The following is a 19,128-nucleotide window of genomic DNA, read 5'->3' as shown; positions in this document are numbered from 1 at the left end:
TTATTTTTTTCTTTATTTATTATCATATTATTAATGACCCTATCCGAGCTAAACTAAAACTATCTTAAGTTAACTCATATGGTATAAAATCTCTCGAGGAAATTACAAAAACCTCATAAACTTAGAAAAATTATATTTATATCTGTTGAGGTCGAAGTTCCTCCGACCTTAGACCTTAGCTCCTACCGAATTGGAACAGAAAAAGAAGACTGCGTCCCCACAGAAGGTATTGTTCGCTTTGGGGATCGGTGGCTCCGGACCCAGTGGACTCGCTGGAGGGCGCCATCCCTCATGGTTTTGTCCTTTAAAAGACGACTTCTGATGAAAGGGTAATCGAACCCTCTATTTGAGACACAGACCTTTTCGCTATTCAGTCAATGTGGGACTAAGTCTGAGGCCCTTTATTCTTACAACATCAGCCTCCTGAGCGGGAAGGTCTGTGCCGAGGTTAAGGACCCCTACCTAGCGCGCCATTGTTGAGGTCGAAGTTCCTCCGACCTCAGACCTTAGCCCCCACCGAACTGGAACAGGAAAAGAAGACTGCGTCCCCATAGAAGGTATTGTCCGCTTTGGGGATCGGTGGCTCCGGGCCCAGTGGGCTTGCTGGAGGGTGCCACCCCTCACAGTTTTGTCCTTTAAAAGACGCCTCCTGAGAGAAGGGTAATCGAGCCCTCCATTTAAGTCACAAACCTTTTTGCTATTCAGTCGATATGGGACTAAGTCCGAGACCATTTATTCCCACAACAATATCCAATGGTATGAAAAGTCTACGCTTATTCTTCTGAGATTTATTTTTTATACGGTACTTTAACTTTTAACTCAAATTAGTCAAACTGATAACTTTTAATGGGATCTAAATGCCATATTAGAAATTGTTTAAAATGACCACAATAATCTTACAAAAATTCTCTTAAAGTTTACATTTATTATTCTTATACCCAATATTTTGTAAAACCTATACTTACACCTAGTTAAATTGAAAGCGTTAGTGAAATCGTTTATCTATTATAAAAAGTTAAAATAACCTCTATAAGAAAATAAGACTTCTTTTTTACTTTTCTGACTTTCAGATCTCTTCGAAGTTTTCAATCTTCAAAAGACTTCTCTTCGAGATTGAGCGGCTAAGGTTTCTTTCTTTCTTCGTTACCTTACCATAAGCGTCCTTTCTCGATACGCGACTGGCGAAAAGCTTCCTTCCCAATTAGCATCCGACAATAAGCATTCTTCTCGACTAACATCCGACAACGAGCATCCTTACTGATCAAATTTTGTTCTTACTTTTTCGCCCACCACGTCATAGAGATCGGGGATACTAATATATTATTTGATGATTTTGAATTCTACTTATTAAATATCATAGTCATGATTCCTTAATATTGTCGCTATGGATGAGGATTCTTTTGTCTATATATAGAATTATATATTATGTACTACATGGTTGCATGCCTCGTGGATGCATGGTGTGCTACATGTTCCTCACCAACATTGCCTAAGAAGACTTACGTGCTTTGTTATTTGTTTTGTTGTTATTTCCCTATTATTGCTTTATCAATTGTTATTGTTGACTAGGTCCTACGGAGAGATATTCTCCATTAGTTATGGCTAAATAAAAGTGTTAGTTTCCTATTGTAGTGTTAGGCCGGTAAGCTACATTTTAGCTTGTTAGTTTATTCTCACTGTAATGTAATCTATTTATTTGATTCCTATGCAATGAGAAAAGCACGACTATTTTCATTCAAAAATTGTGTTAACTTGTTTGGAGGATACATGTCTCTCAAAGTACCTGGGTTCCTTCATTATTTTTTTTTCTGAGCATAACATTTGGTATCAAAGTAGGCGCTCTGATGGCCAAAGGAACGGATACTTGCTATTCTCACTAATGCACCATACAAAAACTCTCACAAGAGATTCAACAGTTAGCAACAAGCTTTGAGAGTGTCAGCCGATAGAGAGACAAGCAACCACTTGAGGATCAAGGCAGGTCGTCCAACTGACAAGAGAACCCCCTCTATGGTAGATACCCGGGCATCTAATCGCGAACTATACGGTTAGAATTTCCTAAATTTGATGGCACTAATTCTTCTGGTTGGATTTATAGAGCGAATCAATTTTTCGCATATCACCAGACCAATCCATTGCACCGCATCTTGATTTCTTCATTCCACATGGAGGGTCAATCTCTCACTTGGTTCCAAGATATGCAAGAGTCTGGTAATCTAACAAGCTGGGATGCCTTCACAAAGACATTGTTAACTCGATTTGGGCCTTTAGTGTATGACGATCCGATGAAGGAATTAGCAAAGTTACGCCAAACCTCTACTGTGGAGGTCTACAAAACCAACTTAGAAGCTCTCACGAACTGCCTACCTCGGCTAGATGAACAATATAAGTTGAGCTACTTCCTTGGCGGACTTCGGGATGATATCCACTTGCCAATAAGAATGCTCTAGCCTACTTCCCTTACTACTGCCTTTGGCCTTGCTAAAATTCAAAAAGAGCACAACAACAATTTGAGGAGGAACATCTGGGCTTTGCTGGGCCCGTCGAGCACTGCTATTGTACCGGCTTTACCTATAACGATCACCACAACCCTTCCATGCCGACAGCCCATTCCGGTTCCGCATCTCTCCCAAGCCCAGATGCGCGAATGATGCAACCGTGGTCTTTGTTACAACTGTAACGAAAAATGGTCACGTGGATCGATGCAAGGGTCCGCGATTTTTTCTTGTGGAAGTCTCAGATTTTGATGAAGCTGATGACTCCACCGTCGAATCTTCTATTACATCATCTCGCCAGCCAAACACAGGAGTGCACATTGAGGAGTTTCAAAACTAGAGGATGCCCTAGCTCCTCAGATATCTCTTTACGCTCTCTCTCGTACGATGACGCCAAAAACCTTGAGGTTGTCGGGCACCATTCGTGGCCAGGCAGTGGTCATCTTACTAGACTCTGGGAGCATGCATAACTTCATCGATCTGGCAATCGTTCGCTGCACCCGGCTGAAAGTGCAACACAGTGAACCAGTCCGAGTAATGGTTGGAAATGGGAAAGTGCTCAATAGTTTGGGAAGGTGCGCGCAGATTCGACTGAAGGTGCAAAGCCACAAGCTGACGGCTGATTTTTCAATCCTCACCCTTGGTGGCTGCAACGTAGTCCTTGGTATCCAATGGTTGTATACACTCGGACCTATTCTTTAGAATTTCATGCACCTCACCATGAAATTTCAGCTTCAAGAGCACAATATCTAATTGCAAGGTAAGTCTTCCACTGATTTGGGGTTTATTCAAAATGATGCGTTGAAAAAGGTTATAAAAACTCCAGCAGTGGGCTTGTTCCTTCAATTACTCATGCCTTCTACGAGTGATGAGGCCCAACCCGAGACAACCGTCAGCCCAAACAGTGATAAGGTAACCCTTGAGCCAGAATTTCAATTACTGTTAGATCAATTTCGGGATTTATTTGATGAGCCCAAAGGCCTCCCTCCTCCTAGAAGCCATAATCATCACCTTCCTCTTCAAGAGGGAGGCAAACTAGTTTGTGTTAGACCTTACTGATACGCTTACTACCAAAAGGAAGAAATAGGGTGAATTGTCTGGGAAATGCTTGATTCTAGCATAATTCACATGAGCCAAAGTCCATATTCATTTCCGGTGTTACTTGTTTGCAAGGCGGATGGTAGTTGGAGGTTATGTATTGCTTATCGCGCACTCAACTGCAAGACGATCAAAGACAAGTACCCAATCCGAGTTGTGGATGAGCTTCTAGATGAGCTCAATGGCGTAGTGATTTTTTCCATATTAGATTTATGCTCGGGATACTATCAAATCTGAGTGAAACTCGAAGATGTGCCCAAAACTGCTTTCCACACTCACTAAGGACACTACAAATTTATCGTAATGCCCTTTGGCTTAACTAATGCTCCTTCTAGCTTTCAAGGTTTGATAAATGACATTTTTCATCTCTTTTTACAAAAATTTGTCTTAGTATTTTTTGACGACATTTTAGTGTATAGCAAGACCCAAGAAGAGCATCTCAATCACTTGCATATTGTTCTTGGCCTCCTCCGGAAGCACCACCTATTCACCAAACTTTCCAAGTGCAAGTTCAGGTGTCCCCAAACTGATTATCTTGGCCACCTCATTTCCAAAGAAGGAGTTCAAGCTGATCCCGGCAAGATTGATTCTATGCTCACTTGGCCAATTCCCACTTCTTTGAAGTCTTTTAGAGGATTTTGGGGACTCACCAGTTATTACCTAAAATTTATTCGCGATTATGGTAAGATTGCGACCCCTCTTACTTCTTTGCTAAAGAAAAATGCTTTTTCAATGGACTCCCAAAGCCACTACTGCCTTCAACCAACTTAAAAGGGCAATAACATCTCCACTGGTTCTAGCTCTCCTGGATTTCTCGAAGCCTTTCACCGTGAAGTGCGATGTATCGGGAGTTGGCATTGGGGCGGTCTTAATGCAAGCCGAGCGGCCAATAGCCTTTCTTAGTCATGCTCTTAAAGGCTAGAATGAGCACCTCTCTACCTACAAGAAGGAGCTACTTGCCTTAGTGGTAGCCGTTAAAAAGTGGCGACCTTACCTCCTTGGGAAGCCTTTTATTGTACAGACTGATCAACTATCTTTAAAGTATTTCTTGGAGCAGCGAATCGGAACGCCTATGCAGCAAAGGTGAGCAGCTAAGTTAATTGGCTATGACTTACGTGTGGAGTACAAAGTAGGGAAGGAGAATTGTGTCACAGATGCACTGCCATGAAGGGATGAACAACACTCTCTGTCAGCTATTATAGGGCCTATTGCAACTTGGGCTGACAACTTAAAGGCCGCCTACCTCACGGATCTAGCATTAAGAGCTATCAAAACTTACTTGGAGCAAGATACAATAGATTCTTCCAAATATCAATTGCAGAATGGGTTCATATTTTATAAAGATCAGGTTTTGATTGGGGACCAACCCCACGTAAAGCAATAGCTCCTCTGCCAAATGCATGATAGCCCACAAGGAGGACACTCTCATTTTCACAAGACACTTCAATGCTTGAAGAGAGAATTTTTTTTGGAAAGGCTTGCAGTGCGATGTTAAGCAATATGTATGCGAGTGTGATGTCTGCCAATGAAATAAGCCGAGAACATTAAACTAGCAGGCCTTCTTCAACAACTCCCCATCCCGCAACGTATATGGTCAGAGTTGTCCATGGATTTTATCAAAGGTCCTCCACCATCCAAAGGGTCCAGTGTAATCTTTGTGGTTGTCGATCGACTCAGTAAGTACATCCATTTTATTAAGCTCTCCCATCCATACACTGCTTCCACAGTTGCACGATTATTCATTGACAATGTTTTCAAACTCCACGGGATGCCGCGATCCATAGTAAGCGATCGAGATCCTATTTTTACTAGCCATTTTTCGCAAGAGTTCTAGCTCCAGGGCATTACGCTTGCACACAGCTCCTCCTATCACCCACAAACCGACGGCCAAACAGAAATTGTGAACAAGATTGTGGAGCACTACCTTCGCACCTTTGCAGGCTCTCGGCCACGAGATTGGTCTTCCTGGTTATCCTTGACAGAATTTTGGTATAATACCAACACCTATGAGGCCATAAAAGTCACTCCTTATGAGGCGGGCTATGGTGTCCCTTCCCCGAAGCTTATTTGGTATGTCCTGGGCACTACTCATGTAGCAGCAGTGGAAGAGACCTACGTACACAAGACCAAATTTTTTCTCTTGTGCGAGACAACCTCCAGGAAGCTCAAGCACATATGAAACGACAAGCCCATCGTCTCCACACCGAACGAACCTTCTCTATAGATGATTGGGTTTTCCTTCGCTTGCAGCCTTACTGCCAACATTCTTTGGCCCTTCACCATAATTTAAAGCTCTCCTCTTGTTTTTTTGGGCCTTTTCAGGTGCTCTAATGTATCGGGTAAGTGGCACATAAGCTGTCTCTTCCGGAGGACTGCAAACTCCACTCGATGTTCCATGTTTCCTGCCTCAACCCAAACTTGGTACCAATATTCTAGTTCAGCCAACTCTACCCCCGATTACTCTTGAAAGAACATTACACCCGGAGCAAGAGACTATTTTAGATCGGAGAATGGTTCGTAAGGAAAATCGAGCGGCCACTAAGGTGCTGGTCAAATGGGTGGGAACCACGGTCGATGATGCCACATGGGAAGATTATGAACAATTCCGGCAGAAGTTTCCAAACCATGAGGACAGTTTTTCGGAGGGAAGGATAAATGTTACGTGCTACATGGTTGCATGCCTCGTGGATGCATGGTTGTGCTACGTGTTCCTCACCAACATTACCAAAGAAGATTCACGTGCCTTGTTATTTGCTTTGTTGTTATTTCCCTGTTATTGCTTTATCAATTGTTATTGTTGACTAGGTCCTACGGAAAGATATTCTCTATTAGTTATGGCTAAATAAAAGTGTTAGTTTCCTATTGTAGTGCTAGGCCAATAAGCTACATTTTAGCTAGTTAGTTTATTCCCATTGTAATGCAGTCTATTTATTTGATTCCTATGCAATGAGAAAGGCACGACTACTTTCATTCAAAAATTGTGTTAACTTGTTTAGAGGATATAGGTCCCTCAAAGTAACTGAGTTCATTCATTATCTTTTTTTGGAGAATAACATTATGATAGCTCTGACAGCCTATAATGAAAAGGATTCAAATCAATATAAGAACTTTTCTTTTTGTAGGGTGCATCAATTGTGGTTCCATGGCCAGGCTTGGATCATAAACAGACTGGCTCAAGTGACAAAACTCTTGATACTAGTTTTCTGCAATAAAATTTTTTAAAAGCATCAACTTATTTGAAAGATCTATATTGTTTTTTCTTGTTTTCTGATAATTCAGCAAGATCAAGCTCGAGATCCATAACGTCTCACGGTTATTCTCCTCCTTAAATAGATGTTACATTACTTAAGGCTAGTTTGGCTATTTTTAAATTTTTTATAACATAGTATTTAGGTCTTATTTAGGGTAACGGTTCGATTAATATTCTGTTAAGTAAACCTCAAAGGAATAAGCATAGGCTTTTCAAACTATTGGACGTACGTATAATTTACCCCTAATCTTACAAGATTTTTATAATTTACTTACCATTTGGATGGAGATAATTTTAATTTTTTATATAAGATAAATAAATTTACTAATACCATTAATTTAATTAAATATAAATATAAAATTTATAAATTATTAAATATAAATATAAAATTTATAAATTATTAAATATAAATATAATAAACATACACCGTAAAAAAAATTGTAATAAACAACTCAAACCTCGATTGAGATGTCCACCCGTTCCGGAAACTAGACCCTGCGTCTGTCATGAACCGGCCCAAAATACCAACTCCAACCAAGATCGGTCGGCTCCGTCGGATGGCCTCCCAAGTCCCAGCGACCACAAGCAAAGCAACCCTTTGCCCTAGGTATAGGTCTCCCTATATAAATAATCATAACTATCCGAGTTCGAGAGATCCCATCGAAAGGCTGCGTTGGGGGTTCTTACTCGTTTTTCCCATCGGATTGCCACTCTTCTTTTCTCCGATCGAATTCCGATCCCTTTTGCTCGCCCTCGCTCGCCGGTAACCCTCGTTCGACTTTGATGGATCTGGCGGTGGAGGGGCGGCACGCGCTGCTGTTCGACGACGACGCGACGGCGGCGTTCGTGAACTCGCGGGACGCCCTCGTCCCCTGCGCCGCCGACGCCTCCCTTCTCATCGACCGCTACGACGTCCGCCACCTCCTCGATCGAATCCCTCCTCGCCCTCCTCACAGGAGGCACCTCCATCACGAAGACCCTGGTGGCGACGTCTCCCTCTCCGACCTCAATCACGAGCGATACCTCGATCTCCCTCCTCCTGGCGACGGCGATGGCGACGGCCAGGGCAGAGATTTGTCTCTTCCTTCAGGTCCGTTTCTTCTCTCGATTCACTTAACCAACTACTCTATTTTTCTTGCTTTTTTGGTTTTTTTTATATCTGCTGATCTAGTTATTTCTTATGAATTGTACTTGCGAATATCTGATTTAGAAGGATTAAAGAGGGGGAGAAGCTGGGAACATCATTCGTTCATGCTTAGAAAGGAGGGAAAAGAAAGAAAAGAAAAAAAAGAAAAGAAACTAGTATTGTTCTATCGGTTCTTTAGCCTTATTCCTATCCCTTCACCACCTCCACCACATGGTCTACCACAGTGCAATTGCTCTGTGGCACCACTTCATCATAACAACGTCACCCACTCAATAGGATGACGCCAGAGAGAAACCCGAGGTGAATCAGTGTTTTTATCTACAAAATAGAGTTAGCAAGGCGAGATAAGGTGGTGTGGCAGTGATCAAATTGACGGGGTTCAGGAATCTACCTTTTGGACATGTTGTGTATTAGGAAAATAGTAAGGTTTCAGTTGGATTTATAAAGGTCTTTAATGAGAATTGGTAGGTAGGGTCCTTCTTTTGTAGAAACATTGCCGCAATTTTACACTTCCTCAAGGCCACTCAGTCCTCGCGCTGCACAAGAAAGAAAAGAAAAGAATATGGAGGGGAAGCAAGCAGAAAAAGAGAAGTAATCTTAGACGTTGATTTTATAACATATATTTACTGTCATTGTTTGTATGTCAGCTTTTTAGTATGGCTCAGGGCAGACTAAGTGTGACCTAATTTTGAACCTACCTCCACCTGAAATAACTATGGATTTTAATCTGTGGTTGACCATGGCCTGAAAGCCGACATCATTATAGCACGAGCTAGACCAGCTGGAAACATTTAACAACCTGTTTTGAGGATACTAGGAGCATTTTCTTTGGGAGATCGTGCATATCTAATCTATTCTTCATTTGATTTGGTTGTCTGTTGTTCCTCTTTCAAATAATCTGCTTTTCCCCATTTGGCAGAAAGAGGGGAGAGAGGAAAAAGCGTTCTTGTGAAGTGACTTGGTGCTGGGATGGATAATAATCTTCACTTTGTTGTTATTTTTTTCCTATTAAGACTCTTTTTGACATATCGCTGTTGATACACACTACTGAACAGAGATGTCTGCTTCTTTCTTTCTATTTATTTTCTTCTTCTTTGTTTTTTGGGACCCCCACACAGTGGTAATATCTGTTTCTGCTGATGGATAAGTTTCTGTCAGTGGGAAATGGTATCAAGAGACTACCTCTATTTCCAACTTCCTGTTTGTCATGATCCCTCAGGGGCTTGATGCATTAGTAGCTTGCCCAAATGCAAGTAGTAGTTACAAACACAGTTTCTTTTACTGGACTGTTTAGTATGCAGAAGTGGTTGCACACTAATCTGTATAAGATTATATTGGATTTGAATTTTTAAGTTTGCAGGAGGGATGCTTAGTTTTCTTCATGAGCATTACTCACAGTTTCAAGTAAGGAACTTCCACATCCTCTTTCTTTCTATTTTTTTGCCATTGCTTGGTAGATGCTTGTATATCCAAACTCTTTCAATGGTTTTAGATACTGTATCCTTGATTGATTGATTGTTTTCTTCTCGAATGCAGGAACAATGAATGGTCCAGAAGTAACAGTTTCTGGTACTTATCAGGCTGTTCCTTTCTCATATGGCGACACTGATGGTTCATTTGATCCAGTGAACTCTGGTTCTGGGCTGAATCAATCTTGTTATCGTCCACCATTTCCAGTTCCCGAAAGCTTACTGAGCAACTTAGTAAGTACATGCGTACATATTGTGATTCTTGAGTGGACATTTTTTGGCGGATAATGAAAGAAAATGTTCTTTGTAGATCATTATTAATATTTCTCCAGTTGACACAGCAATAATTGTCCAAGGTGCATATGTTCTTCTAAGGCTTACGTGTATGAGTTTCAGATGCTTGGAGCAGAGATGAAGTTCTTACTAAGGTTGCCATTCATGGGCACCATGTTTCCTTGTGATTTGTCATGACGTAAGAAATGGGCAGGTGGGATTAGAATGATATAAGTGCTATGAGCAACCAAATTTATAAAAATGGGATGAGCATGCCTGTTATTTTCTATTCATATTCTTTATATATGTTATCTTGAATTTCTTAGATTCAACAATTTTGTATTGGAACAGTTTAGGACCTGTCATATATTCAACCATTATTAAATGGGTATGTTTTATTGTTTTTGTGAAGCCTCCTACAGAGAAATTGCATCAGATAATTGCCAGAACTGCTATATTTGTTAGTGAGCATGGAGGACAGTCAGAGATTGTCTTAAGGGTGAAGCAAGGAGACAACCCAACTTTTGGGTTCTTGATGCCTGACCATCATCTTCATGCGTACTTCCGCTTCCTTGTTGATCATCCTCAATTTTTGAGAGCCGATCTAGATTCCAGTAGAGCACAAGAAGAGAAAAAAACACAGAATGAAGAGGATGAGACATGCGTTGCAGCAGGTGGAGCATTATCATTGCTTGGATCTTTTTATGGTTCTGGAGAGGATGATGATGGTGCTGTTCAAGCTGACTCTAAGGGCATGGAATCTTGCACCTCCGTAGTTGTTGCTAATGCAACACTTACTCATAAATTAAAAGAAAGAGAATCCTCTGCCTCTAAGGCACCAGAAGATAAAGAAGCAATCAAGCGTCCAGCTGCTGCTGCTAAAGAGAAAGTCACCTCAATCAAAAGGAATCAGCTTGCAAATGCTTCCATTGTTAATTCTGCATTGAGCAAGAAAGCAGGAGATAGTGGTGTATCGCGTTCTGGTGCTATGAACAAGCCACAAAATTCCCAACCAAGCATTTCTAATGCCAAACCACTGATTTTGGAGCCTCCAACTTTCTTGAAAAGGATGATGGATAAAATAGTCGAGTTCATTCTTAGAAATGGAAAAGAATTTGAAGCGGTTCTTATTGAGCAAGATAAAACAACTGGAAGATTTCCCTTTCTTCTGCCGTCCAACCAATATCACTCATATTATCTTAAACTTCTGCAAGAAGCTCGCGAGGTAATGTTCCCCTAAGATTTCTGAAATGATTAACATGTTTAGCTGCTAGTAATAGTAAATCTAATTTTGGAAGGTTTCATTCGTGATCAATGAAGAATGCTGCTTTATCATCTTGATGTGCTTGGCCTTTGATTTCTCAATGCACCTCCCTTTTCAAATCACCTTTTGACATTAGGAAACAATATCAGATGGCCAATCTGAATTGCTGTAATAAATGCTTCATGTTATCGAGTGGTAATGTGTCAAAAGGTGAAGACATCATTGTTAAAGAGATTTTAGTAAATGAAATTCATCTTCTCCCATTTTACTATGTATATAAATTTCATGTTTGTAACACTTCCTGTAAATTGAAGTTGGTTTCCCCTTTTCCTTCTTATCTTGCCCCTCATTTTTTTGGAGGGAGCATGCATGGTTATTGCATTTCAATTTTACATGGTTTGGACTATGAATGTCCCTGTAAATGATTGTATCATCAAGCAACTTTCCCTTTCTGTCAGATACACATACTTTCATGTCTCATGTATATTGTATACACGTTACTGATATTGAAGCCTTGTATCATGCTAGTGTAAGTTGGCATTTGATGTTTCCTTTGCTAGAGTTTTTCTATTGATCTTCTAATATTTCTAGCGGCTCAATACTCATCCCACACCTCAGTTTTCCTGCATTCAACTTGTCAATGTTGCACCTTATATCCATCTTCATGTTCTTTCATCACTTCGAATTCCATCCTTATTCTACACCCCCTTTCTTTCAAATTGAACCAGTAATCCATCTATTCTTTGTCCCGGCCTCCCATCTATGACTGGATGGCAGGTTTGTATGGGGAGAAGTTGGAGGGTGATAGGTAGGGAAGATTAAGTGATAGGAGAAAATTGAAGCTAGTTAAATAAATCAAGGTTTTGCTGATTGAAGATAGAAGTGGATGCGCGGGATTCTTGAAGAAAAATATTGAGTAGGAAAAGCAGTCTCTTTTGCAGTTTCTTGATGCATTTTACGATTTTTTTTTTTAAGTTTTTGTTGTCTTTTTACTCGTTATATTTCCATGTTATTGTTCTTTGGTTTTATGGGGCCACCCCTTTCTTCTTTATTTAGCTGCTATGGCTTCCTTATCTCCTACTTTCGGTACTCAAATTTAATTTGTGTTACATGTTTTGTGCATATGATGGCTTTACACTTGATCTCTGAACTTTTCAGGTAAGTTCAGATGTTGACTAAGTTCATTTCTGATGCACTGTTTTTTTGGATTTGTATCACGTATTTTTTCCTTAGATCCCATGATTTTGATAGTAAGTTGATTGTGTGGAGTAATTTTCTCTTAATTCAGAGAGGATACTAATTGAGCTTTAAATATGTTTCAATTATTAGTCTAGGTTTAAAAAATATTCACTATTCAAAAGTTGTTTGAGAATTGCTATGTCAAGTTTCACCTTCGTCCTCTTTGTTGAGACTACCTTTGTTTAGAAAATTTTGTGGAGTTGCTCTGCAGTTGTATTAACTTTAATGGTGCAACAAATAAGATATATATCCTGACCAGGCAACTGCCCTTATTGATATTACAACAGTTCTCTGTCTTGCCCTTGGAACCTTAGCTAGGAATCTACCAGCAGTTTGCAAAAGGCAGGGTTCAGGTTTCAATTGAAACCAGTGTTTTGAAGAAAAGATCTCGAATTGGGGATGTTTCGGTGTTTTGATGAACTTAGATAGCCTATGTCTACAATACTGAATCCAGTGGATGGAGCTTGCATATGTTATAGCCTCATCTTGTAATCTTTCATTGTTGCATAAAATCTGCAATTTTTTTGGACATTAACATATAACTTATAAAAATAGATTTTCTTAAATATTTTTTTTAAAAAAAATAGAGAGAAGAACTTTTTTTTATATATACACGTATATTGAGGAAAAGATTGTCCTAAAGAATCTACAAAGGATCTGTTTTTGATTTTTTTAATTTTAGAACAAATGGAGTTACTTTTGAATTTCATGATTCCATGATCTTAAGCATTTTGTTGGGATTTTTTTTTTGTTTCGGATCTGTGTTAAATTTTGAAAGTTCAACAAAATTTCAGTGTTTCTTTTTTTTTTGAGTGAAACAAAATGTTGGTATTCTCATGTCAACATGCTTGATCTTTTGAATTTTATTTCTTGAGCTAGATAACTTAAAAACTTTTATTTCAGAATTCAGACTAAGGATGGTTTTGGAAGTCCTCCTCTAGTGGTTGATATGATGATCTGGCTTTAGCTTTTTTTGGGCTTTTACACCTTAAAACACGGAGTTGTGGGAGATCAATATTCTTGAGAAAAGATGCATTCATTTTTAGACTGACTTTGGATTGGATTTCTTAGCTTACATTGAGCTCTGTACAATGGAGATCTACTGTGCGGTAAACACCTTGGCTTTCAAGCGCCAAGCAAACTAATTGCCACAGGGCATCAAGCATTTTGAACAAACTTTTGTTCAAATAACTTCTTGAGCTCAACACTTTTATCTTCCTTTTTGTGCAGTCCAAGCTTCTAAGTAGGAACTCTGATCCGAAAAATGATTCGCAGGGACCCGCTGGGTTTAAGAAGAAAGTGCAAGAAGCAGCTACTAAAGAATCAGCTGATTATGACCAGGACTCGGCAGAGCCATCTGAAGGGTGGTTGTACAACCTGCAGAGGAAGGAGAAATTCAAGATGGTAATTGGTGGGCCAAAGAAGGATTCACAAGAACAGTGCTCTGTGCCTGCTAGACAGTCTGGAGTGAGCACAGATGAAGCTGCTGCTATTGTCCTGGCAGCCACAAGAGGTGTGAGCCCTTCCAATGCTCGTCAGAATGTGTCACTTGATGAATCTGGTCCAGGTCGCATGCATGGGGAGGGTGGACGTGCCTCCAGTATGGGAAGCTTGTCCTCTTTTAAAGGTCAGAGTCTGAACTCTAAGCCTCCTTCCAACAATGAAGGAGGTGTTTCTTTGCCCACATCCAGTGGAGAGATAAAAAGAGAAGGATCTGGAACGATTGATGATGTATGGATTGCAAAGGCTATTGCAAAAACTGCAGCGCTCGTAGCCTCTAGTGAAGCTGACTCTTCTGAAGCTTCCTTAACAAAGGAGCAAAAGCTGAAGGCTGAGAGGCTGAAACGTGCCAAAATGTTTGCAGCTATGATAAAGAGTGGCAGTCACCGCATTGAAGAATCGGTTAACTCAGCTACTGCACCAAGTAGGCCTCTAGACGCTTCAGCTGCTGGATCGGCCCTCTCTGGTGCAGATTCAGATCTTGTGACCAAGGAACGAGAAGGTAGCTCGGTGCCTTTTGATGCTGAGGCCGCAGATAGGGTGAAGTCCCGAGAGAAAGGTTCTAATTATGATCATGAGAGGGAGAGCAAGTCGAGGAAGAACCACCACCCAAGATCAAAAGACCATGACCATGAAGAAGACCCAGAAGAAAACCATAAGCATTCCAGGAAGAAGCATCGATCTGAACATTCTTCAAGCCATGGCAAGGATGAACGCAAACATAGGAAGAGTCATTCTTCCAAGGACAAGGAGTCCAGACATCATCAAAAGCACCATAGTCCTTCAGAAGATGAGCACAGACACAGAAAAAGTTCCAGTTCACGACATCATCATCACAAGAATCATGACATCTCTGAAGATGAGGATCAAGAGAGGAAAAGTTCTGGCAGGCACCACAAGAGAAAACATAACTCACACTCTGAGAGGAAAGAAACTGAAGGTGAGGATGATCTAGGTACTGTACGTCATTCAGAAAGCACTGTAAGATTGCTAAATCATGATCAAGAACCAGGGAAACCTGCAGTTTCTGACGCTCAACCCTCTGATGCCACCACAGAAATTCCCAATGAGCTACGGGCCAAAATTCGAGCCATGTTGCTAGAAACAATGTAGCTAGCTTCATGCTTCAAAAATAATTGTTCTGTCCTGCTCTCTCTCTTGTTCGGAGTTATGGCTTTGTTGTGTACTGAAATGTGCTCCATAAACTCAGGACTTCAACATCTTTCCATCTTTTTCTTGCTTATGCCTGCACTGATGAAATTTTTATGGTGTTGGAAGCATCTATTATGCTTTGTCAGAAATCCAAAATTAGTGGAAGATGATGGCGTGCCTTTCACCAATATTCTATGCCAGAGTTATATTTTTGTTGGTGGGTACATAAGTTGATTGGTCTTGTTAGATATGTTCTCATGGACCATAGCATCCCGGAAGAATTCATGCGGAGGTGGACTTTTGGAATTCTCAAAAAAAAAAAAAAAACTGCTAAATCTGTCAACAATTTTTGTTGTTTTCTAAGATCTATCTACATTTATTTAAGTAGAAAATAAGAAATAATATCACGGGCAGTAAATAATTGTAATTATTAGTTTTAATGCATACAATTTATTAATTTATTTGTGAATAACTCATAAATAAATCAGAAAATCTGCATAATTCAGAAGTTAATGAATAGTTTTGGTCAAGGAGTTGACTCACCAATTCAGTTTGTAAGATCGTGCCACTTCAATGGCTTCATGAATCGATGGCTCCCATTTCTAATAAAGGGTCCAGGCGCAGTTAAAATAGAGAATATGTTAAACGAAAATACTAAATAGGGCAAGGGACAACGAGACATAATCACCATTTACGATTTTTCTCTTTTATTAGAGATTATGATCACTAAGAGGAAATTAATTTAAATACCAAATAAAAGCAGTTGACTCTAAGCAATGTGTTGTATGAAAGTTCACGTCTTCACATCTCCTGATTATAATAATGACGGTAGAGTTCTGCCTAATGACCTGTCACTAACAATAAAAGCTAATTATAGTATCTTTCAATATATTATGCAAGAAACTACTAGGATTGATCCCAAGCGTCTCCCAGTCAAAAACAACAACAACAACAACAACATCCTTTTTGTTGATAGAGATCAGTCCCTTCTCTTTATCAAAACATGTCCATTACATGTATCAGATACAAGTAATCAAAAATCATTCAGGAACAACAGGACACATTCATCTTGAACTGTGGCATGATATTGGCTCCACTCACACCCCCTTCTTGTAATCCCAACTCCATCAAATGATGGCTTCCTCGTCTTCAGGATCATTCAAGGTACATCTAGGGGATGAAACTTATTGAAATTCCATATATCATCGTCCGCAGTAGAGCTGGTTGATTGCCATTTCTTGCTGGTGATGCAGAGGTGGTTCTAACATGTATGTTCTAAAATGAGGAGGAAATAAAAAAAATTCTTGGCATTGGCTTTGCACATGACAGTCCCGCAACTGGCAGTCCCGTAGATCAACTAGTAAATCGTCTCAATATGTTAGTATTGCCAGAAGCTCCTTCGTGGGAGTCCTGACTACAGTTTCAGGCATCACTGCTTTGAAACCTCCCCAAATTTGGCGCTTTTGATCAGTATCTTCTATGACCAATATCCAGTTTTGAGGTTGGGATGGCAAAGCCCAATGAAAGCACTGCCGATTTAAAATTTTGAAGTGAACACATGAAATTGGCTCCTGCTCAAAGAGCTTGTAGATGATTATTCATCATGCTGCAATCCTCCATCCAGTAAAGCAATTTCACTTTGAAGTCTCTCTTTAAGTCTAAATACGAAACATCTTTAGTTCATTGATTTCATTTGCATTGAGCAACATGTTCATGATGCTCTCAGCTTGGTTGGAGCTCATGTGTTTCTACGGGCAATCCATCCTTGGTTGAACCCAGCAGCTGATCTCATATAGCTTAGGCATGGAGCTTTTGCTAATTTCCCTCATCTCACTATCTATGATCTTCAACAATGATACCATCTCATCATGCTGTGTGTGCGAAGTATGATCTGCAAAGAATGTCGTGATGGTCCCATTCAACTCGATAAAACTCCATCCAGGTGCCTTCTTGAGGCCCAATGCTCTCATCTGTGCCCATGTCTCCCCCACACCATCCCACCTTCTCATCGCAGCATAGCTATTTGCCAACTGGACATAATTTCCAGCAGACTCAGGCCTCAATGCGACAATCTCTCTCGCAACCTCTTCTGCAAGATGTACAAATCCATTTGTCCTACAAGCATCAAGAAGTATCCCTAAAACATCAGGAGTGCACCTTGATGGCATTGTCTTTATGAAGTAAAGTGCTTCTTTCACCTTCTTAGCCCTACAGAGCATATCAATGATGCATGCACAATGCTCAAGCCTGGGTACCACACCATAATCCTCTTCCATGGAGTTGAATATTTTTAGACCTTCTGAAACGAGCCCTGCATGACTACAAGCCGAAAGCACAGCTAGAAACATGACATCATTCGGCCGCATTCCCTTACCGAGGAACTCCTCAAACATTTGAAGAGCAAGAATTCCCATTCCATGATTCCCATACCCTGAGATGATCGCACTCCATGACACAAGATCCTGCTGTGGCATCAAAACAAAGCACCTTCTAGCAGCCTCTAGATCGCCACATTTCGAGTACATATCAACCAGAGATGTGTCAATCGAGATGGAGAGATGCGGCCCATGTCTGATTACGAAGTTGTGAACTGATTTCCCATGGTGGAGAGCCCCTACAGATGCACAGGCCTGGAGGAGTGAAACCATGGTGATTGTATCAGGCCTTTGTCGTGCCAATCTCATTCTCCTGAAGAGAACGAACGCCTCTGCTAAATGGCCGCTCTGAGCATGACCCGAAATCACTGCATTCCATGAGACAAGATCTCGATCTTGCATCATATCAAAGACACATCGGCACAGCCTTACATGACCGCATTTTGCATACATGGTCATGAGTGAGTTCTGAGCAGCAGTATCTAATGGCATTCTCCGCCTTATGACATAACCATGGATGGATGCTCCTACGCTAGACAAACCCAACTGAGCACAGGCTGATAAAGCACTAGCTATTGTCGTGGTTGCCGGCGTCACTCCTGAGCTCAACATCTGAGAGAAAACAACCAGCGCCTTGTCAGCTCCATTGTTTTGGGCAAGACCCGAGATCATGGCAGTCCACAATACAATGTCTCGATGATCCTGAGCTTGGTCGAAGAGCAGAAATGCCACACTCAATCTTCCAAATTTCAGGTACATGCTGACAAGAGCGGTCTGGACATGGGCATCCAGTCCAACTCCAGAGGTGACGACCAGAGCGTGAACTGACTTTCCTAATACTTCTCCTTCTCCTCCATTCTTCGTGTTTGTGAAGCATGATATCAAAGACCCATAAGTTTGATGATCAGGATGGATGCCTCTCACGACCCTCATTCTCCTGAACAAATCAATCGATCCGGTTACACAACCATCAGTCCGAGCGCAGCCCGAAAGCATAGAATTCCATGAGACGATGTCTCTCAGCGGCATTGAATCAAACAATCTCCGGGCGAGATCGGGCCTCCCGCAAATAGCATAGACATTCAGCATCGAATTGGCGAGGACGAGATCGGCCTCGAAACCATGCCGGATCGCTGAGGCGTGCACGCATTGCAAATGGTCGAGCCGCAAGACTGCCGCCAAGAGCAGAGCTAACAAAGTGATGGAATTGGGCTGGATTTCAAAGCGGCGCATTTGGCCGTACAAAGAGAAGGCCGCGGCAGCGTCGCCTGCTCGGGAGTGAGCGGCGATGATGGCGGACCAGGGGACGACGGTGTTGCGGAGAGGGAGTGGCATTTGGTCGAATACGCGACGGGCGCTGACGAGATCGCCGTTCTGGGAGTACATGTGGAGGAGGGAGGAGGAGATGTAGGGGTCGCGGGGGAAGTAGCCGAGGACGATGGCGTGGAGATGAAGGCCGAGGCCGAGGGGGAGGAGGCCGAGGGAGGCACAGGCCTTGAGGAGGGGAGGGAAGGCGTGGGGGTGCGGGGGGATGCCATTGCCGCGGGAGAGGGCGAACCGATATTGAGACAGGATTTGCCGGAAGTAATGGGGTGATGCCGGTCGCATCGCATGCCGGTTTCTCACCGATTTCCCTCCTCATCTCACGATGGTAACGTATCCGTCATAAAATCTAGGGTGATCAAAAGCATGATTTCGTGATCGAGCTCGTGGGAGCTAGTTGATGCTAACAACAAATACCATACAAAATCTCCAGGTTTTCGAAACGTAGTATCCAAACCTTTTAAATAGCAATCTTATACTATCCGAACGGACCCTCACTTCATAGTTGACAGTTTTTATTCAAATTCGCCTGGACTAAGATTA

At 41.4% G+C, this 19,128-nt stretch overlaps 2 protein-coding genes and 1 non-coding gene across 4 annotated transcripts; 2 read left to right on the top strand and 1 right to left on the bottom strand.

The window, feature by feature from the left end:
* Nucleotides 1-7,379: 7,379 nt before the first annotated feature.
* On the top strand, nt 7,380-15,075 carry LOC103708183 (SWAP (Suppressor-of-White-APricot)/surp domain-containing protein). Of its 2 annotated transcripts, XM_088703472.2 has the most exons (5): nt 7,495-7,933; nt 9,351-9,394; nt 9,527-9,693; nt 10,145-10,957; nt 13,511-15,075. In XM_088703472.2, the coding sequence occupies exons 3-5, from the start codon at nt 9,532-9,534 to the stop codon at nt 14,846-14,848; spliced, it is 2,313 nt and encodes a 770-aa protein (XP_088559598.2). In that variant the 5' UTR covers nt 7,495-7,933; nt 9,351-9,394; nt 9,527-9,531; the 3' UTR covers nt 14,849-15,075. The 2 variants fall into 2 exon arrangements, with proteins under 2 accessions (XP_008791221.3, XP_088559598.2); XM_008792999.6 differs by lacking the exon at nt 9,351-9,394 and having other exon boundaries at nt 7,380-7,933.
* Nucleotides 12,126-12,191, top strand: LOC113462791 (small nucleolar RNA snoR101). Its single transcript, XR_003385923.1, has one exon. It is a non-coding gene; the product is annotated as a small nucleolar RNA snoR101 (small nucleolar RNA).
* A 775-nt stretch (nt 15,076-15,850) lies between the features above and the next one.
* LOC103708182 (Tetratricopeptide repeat (TPR)-like superfamily protein) lies at nt 15,851-19,067 on the bottom strand. Its single transcript, XM_008792997.6, has one exon. The coding sequence runs from the start codon at nt 18,868-18,870 to the stop codon at nt 16,636-16,638; it is 2,235 nt and encodes a 744-aa protein (XP_008791219.4). The 5' UTR covers nt 18,871-19,067; the 3' UTR covers nt 15,851-16,635.
* Nucleotides 19,068-19,128: the final 61 nt, after the last annotated feature.

Source organism: Phoenix dactylifera, chromosome 1 (assembly GCF_051530095.1).
Source record: "Phoenix dactylifera cultivar Ajwa chromosome 1, Ajwa_hap1_PhDact_Kaust_v1.1, whole genome shotgun sequence".
In the NCBI taxonomy this organism is placed as follows: Eukaryota; Viridiplantae; Streptophyta; class Magnoliopsida; order Arecales; family Arecaceae; genus Phoenix; species Phoenix dactylifera.
This window is presented reverse-complemented; position numbering and strand designations above follow the sequence as displayed.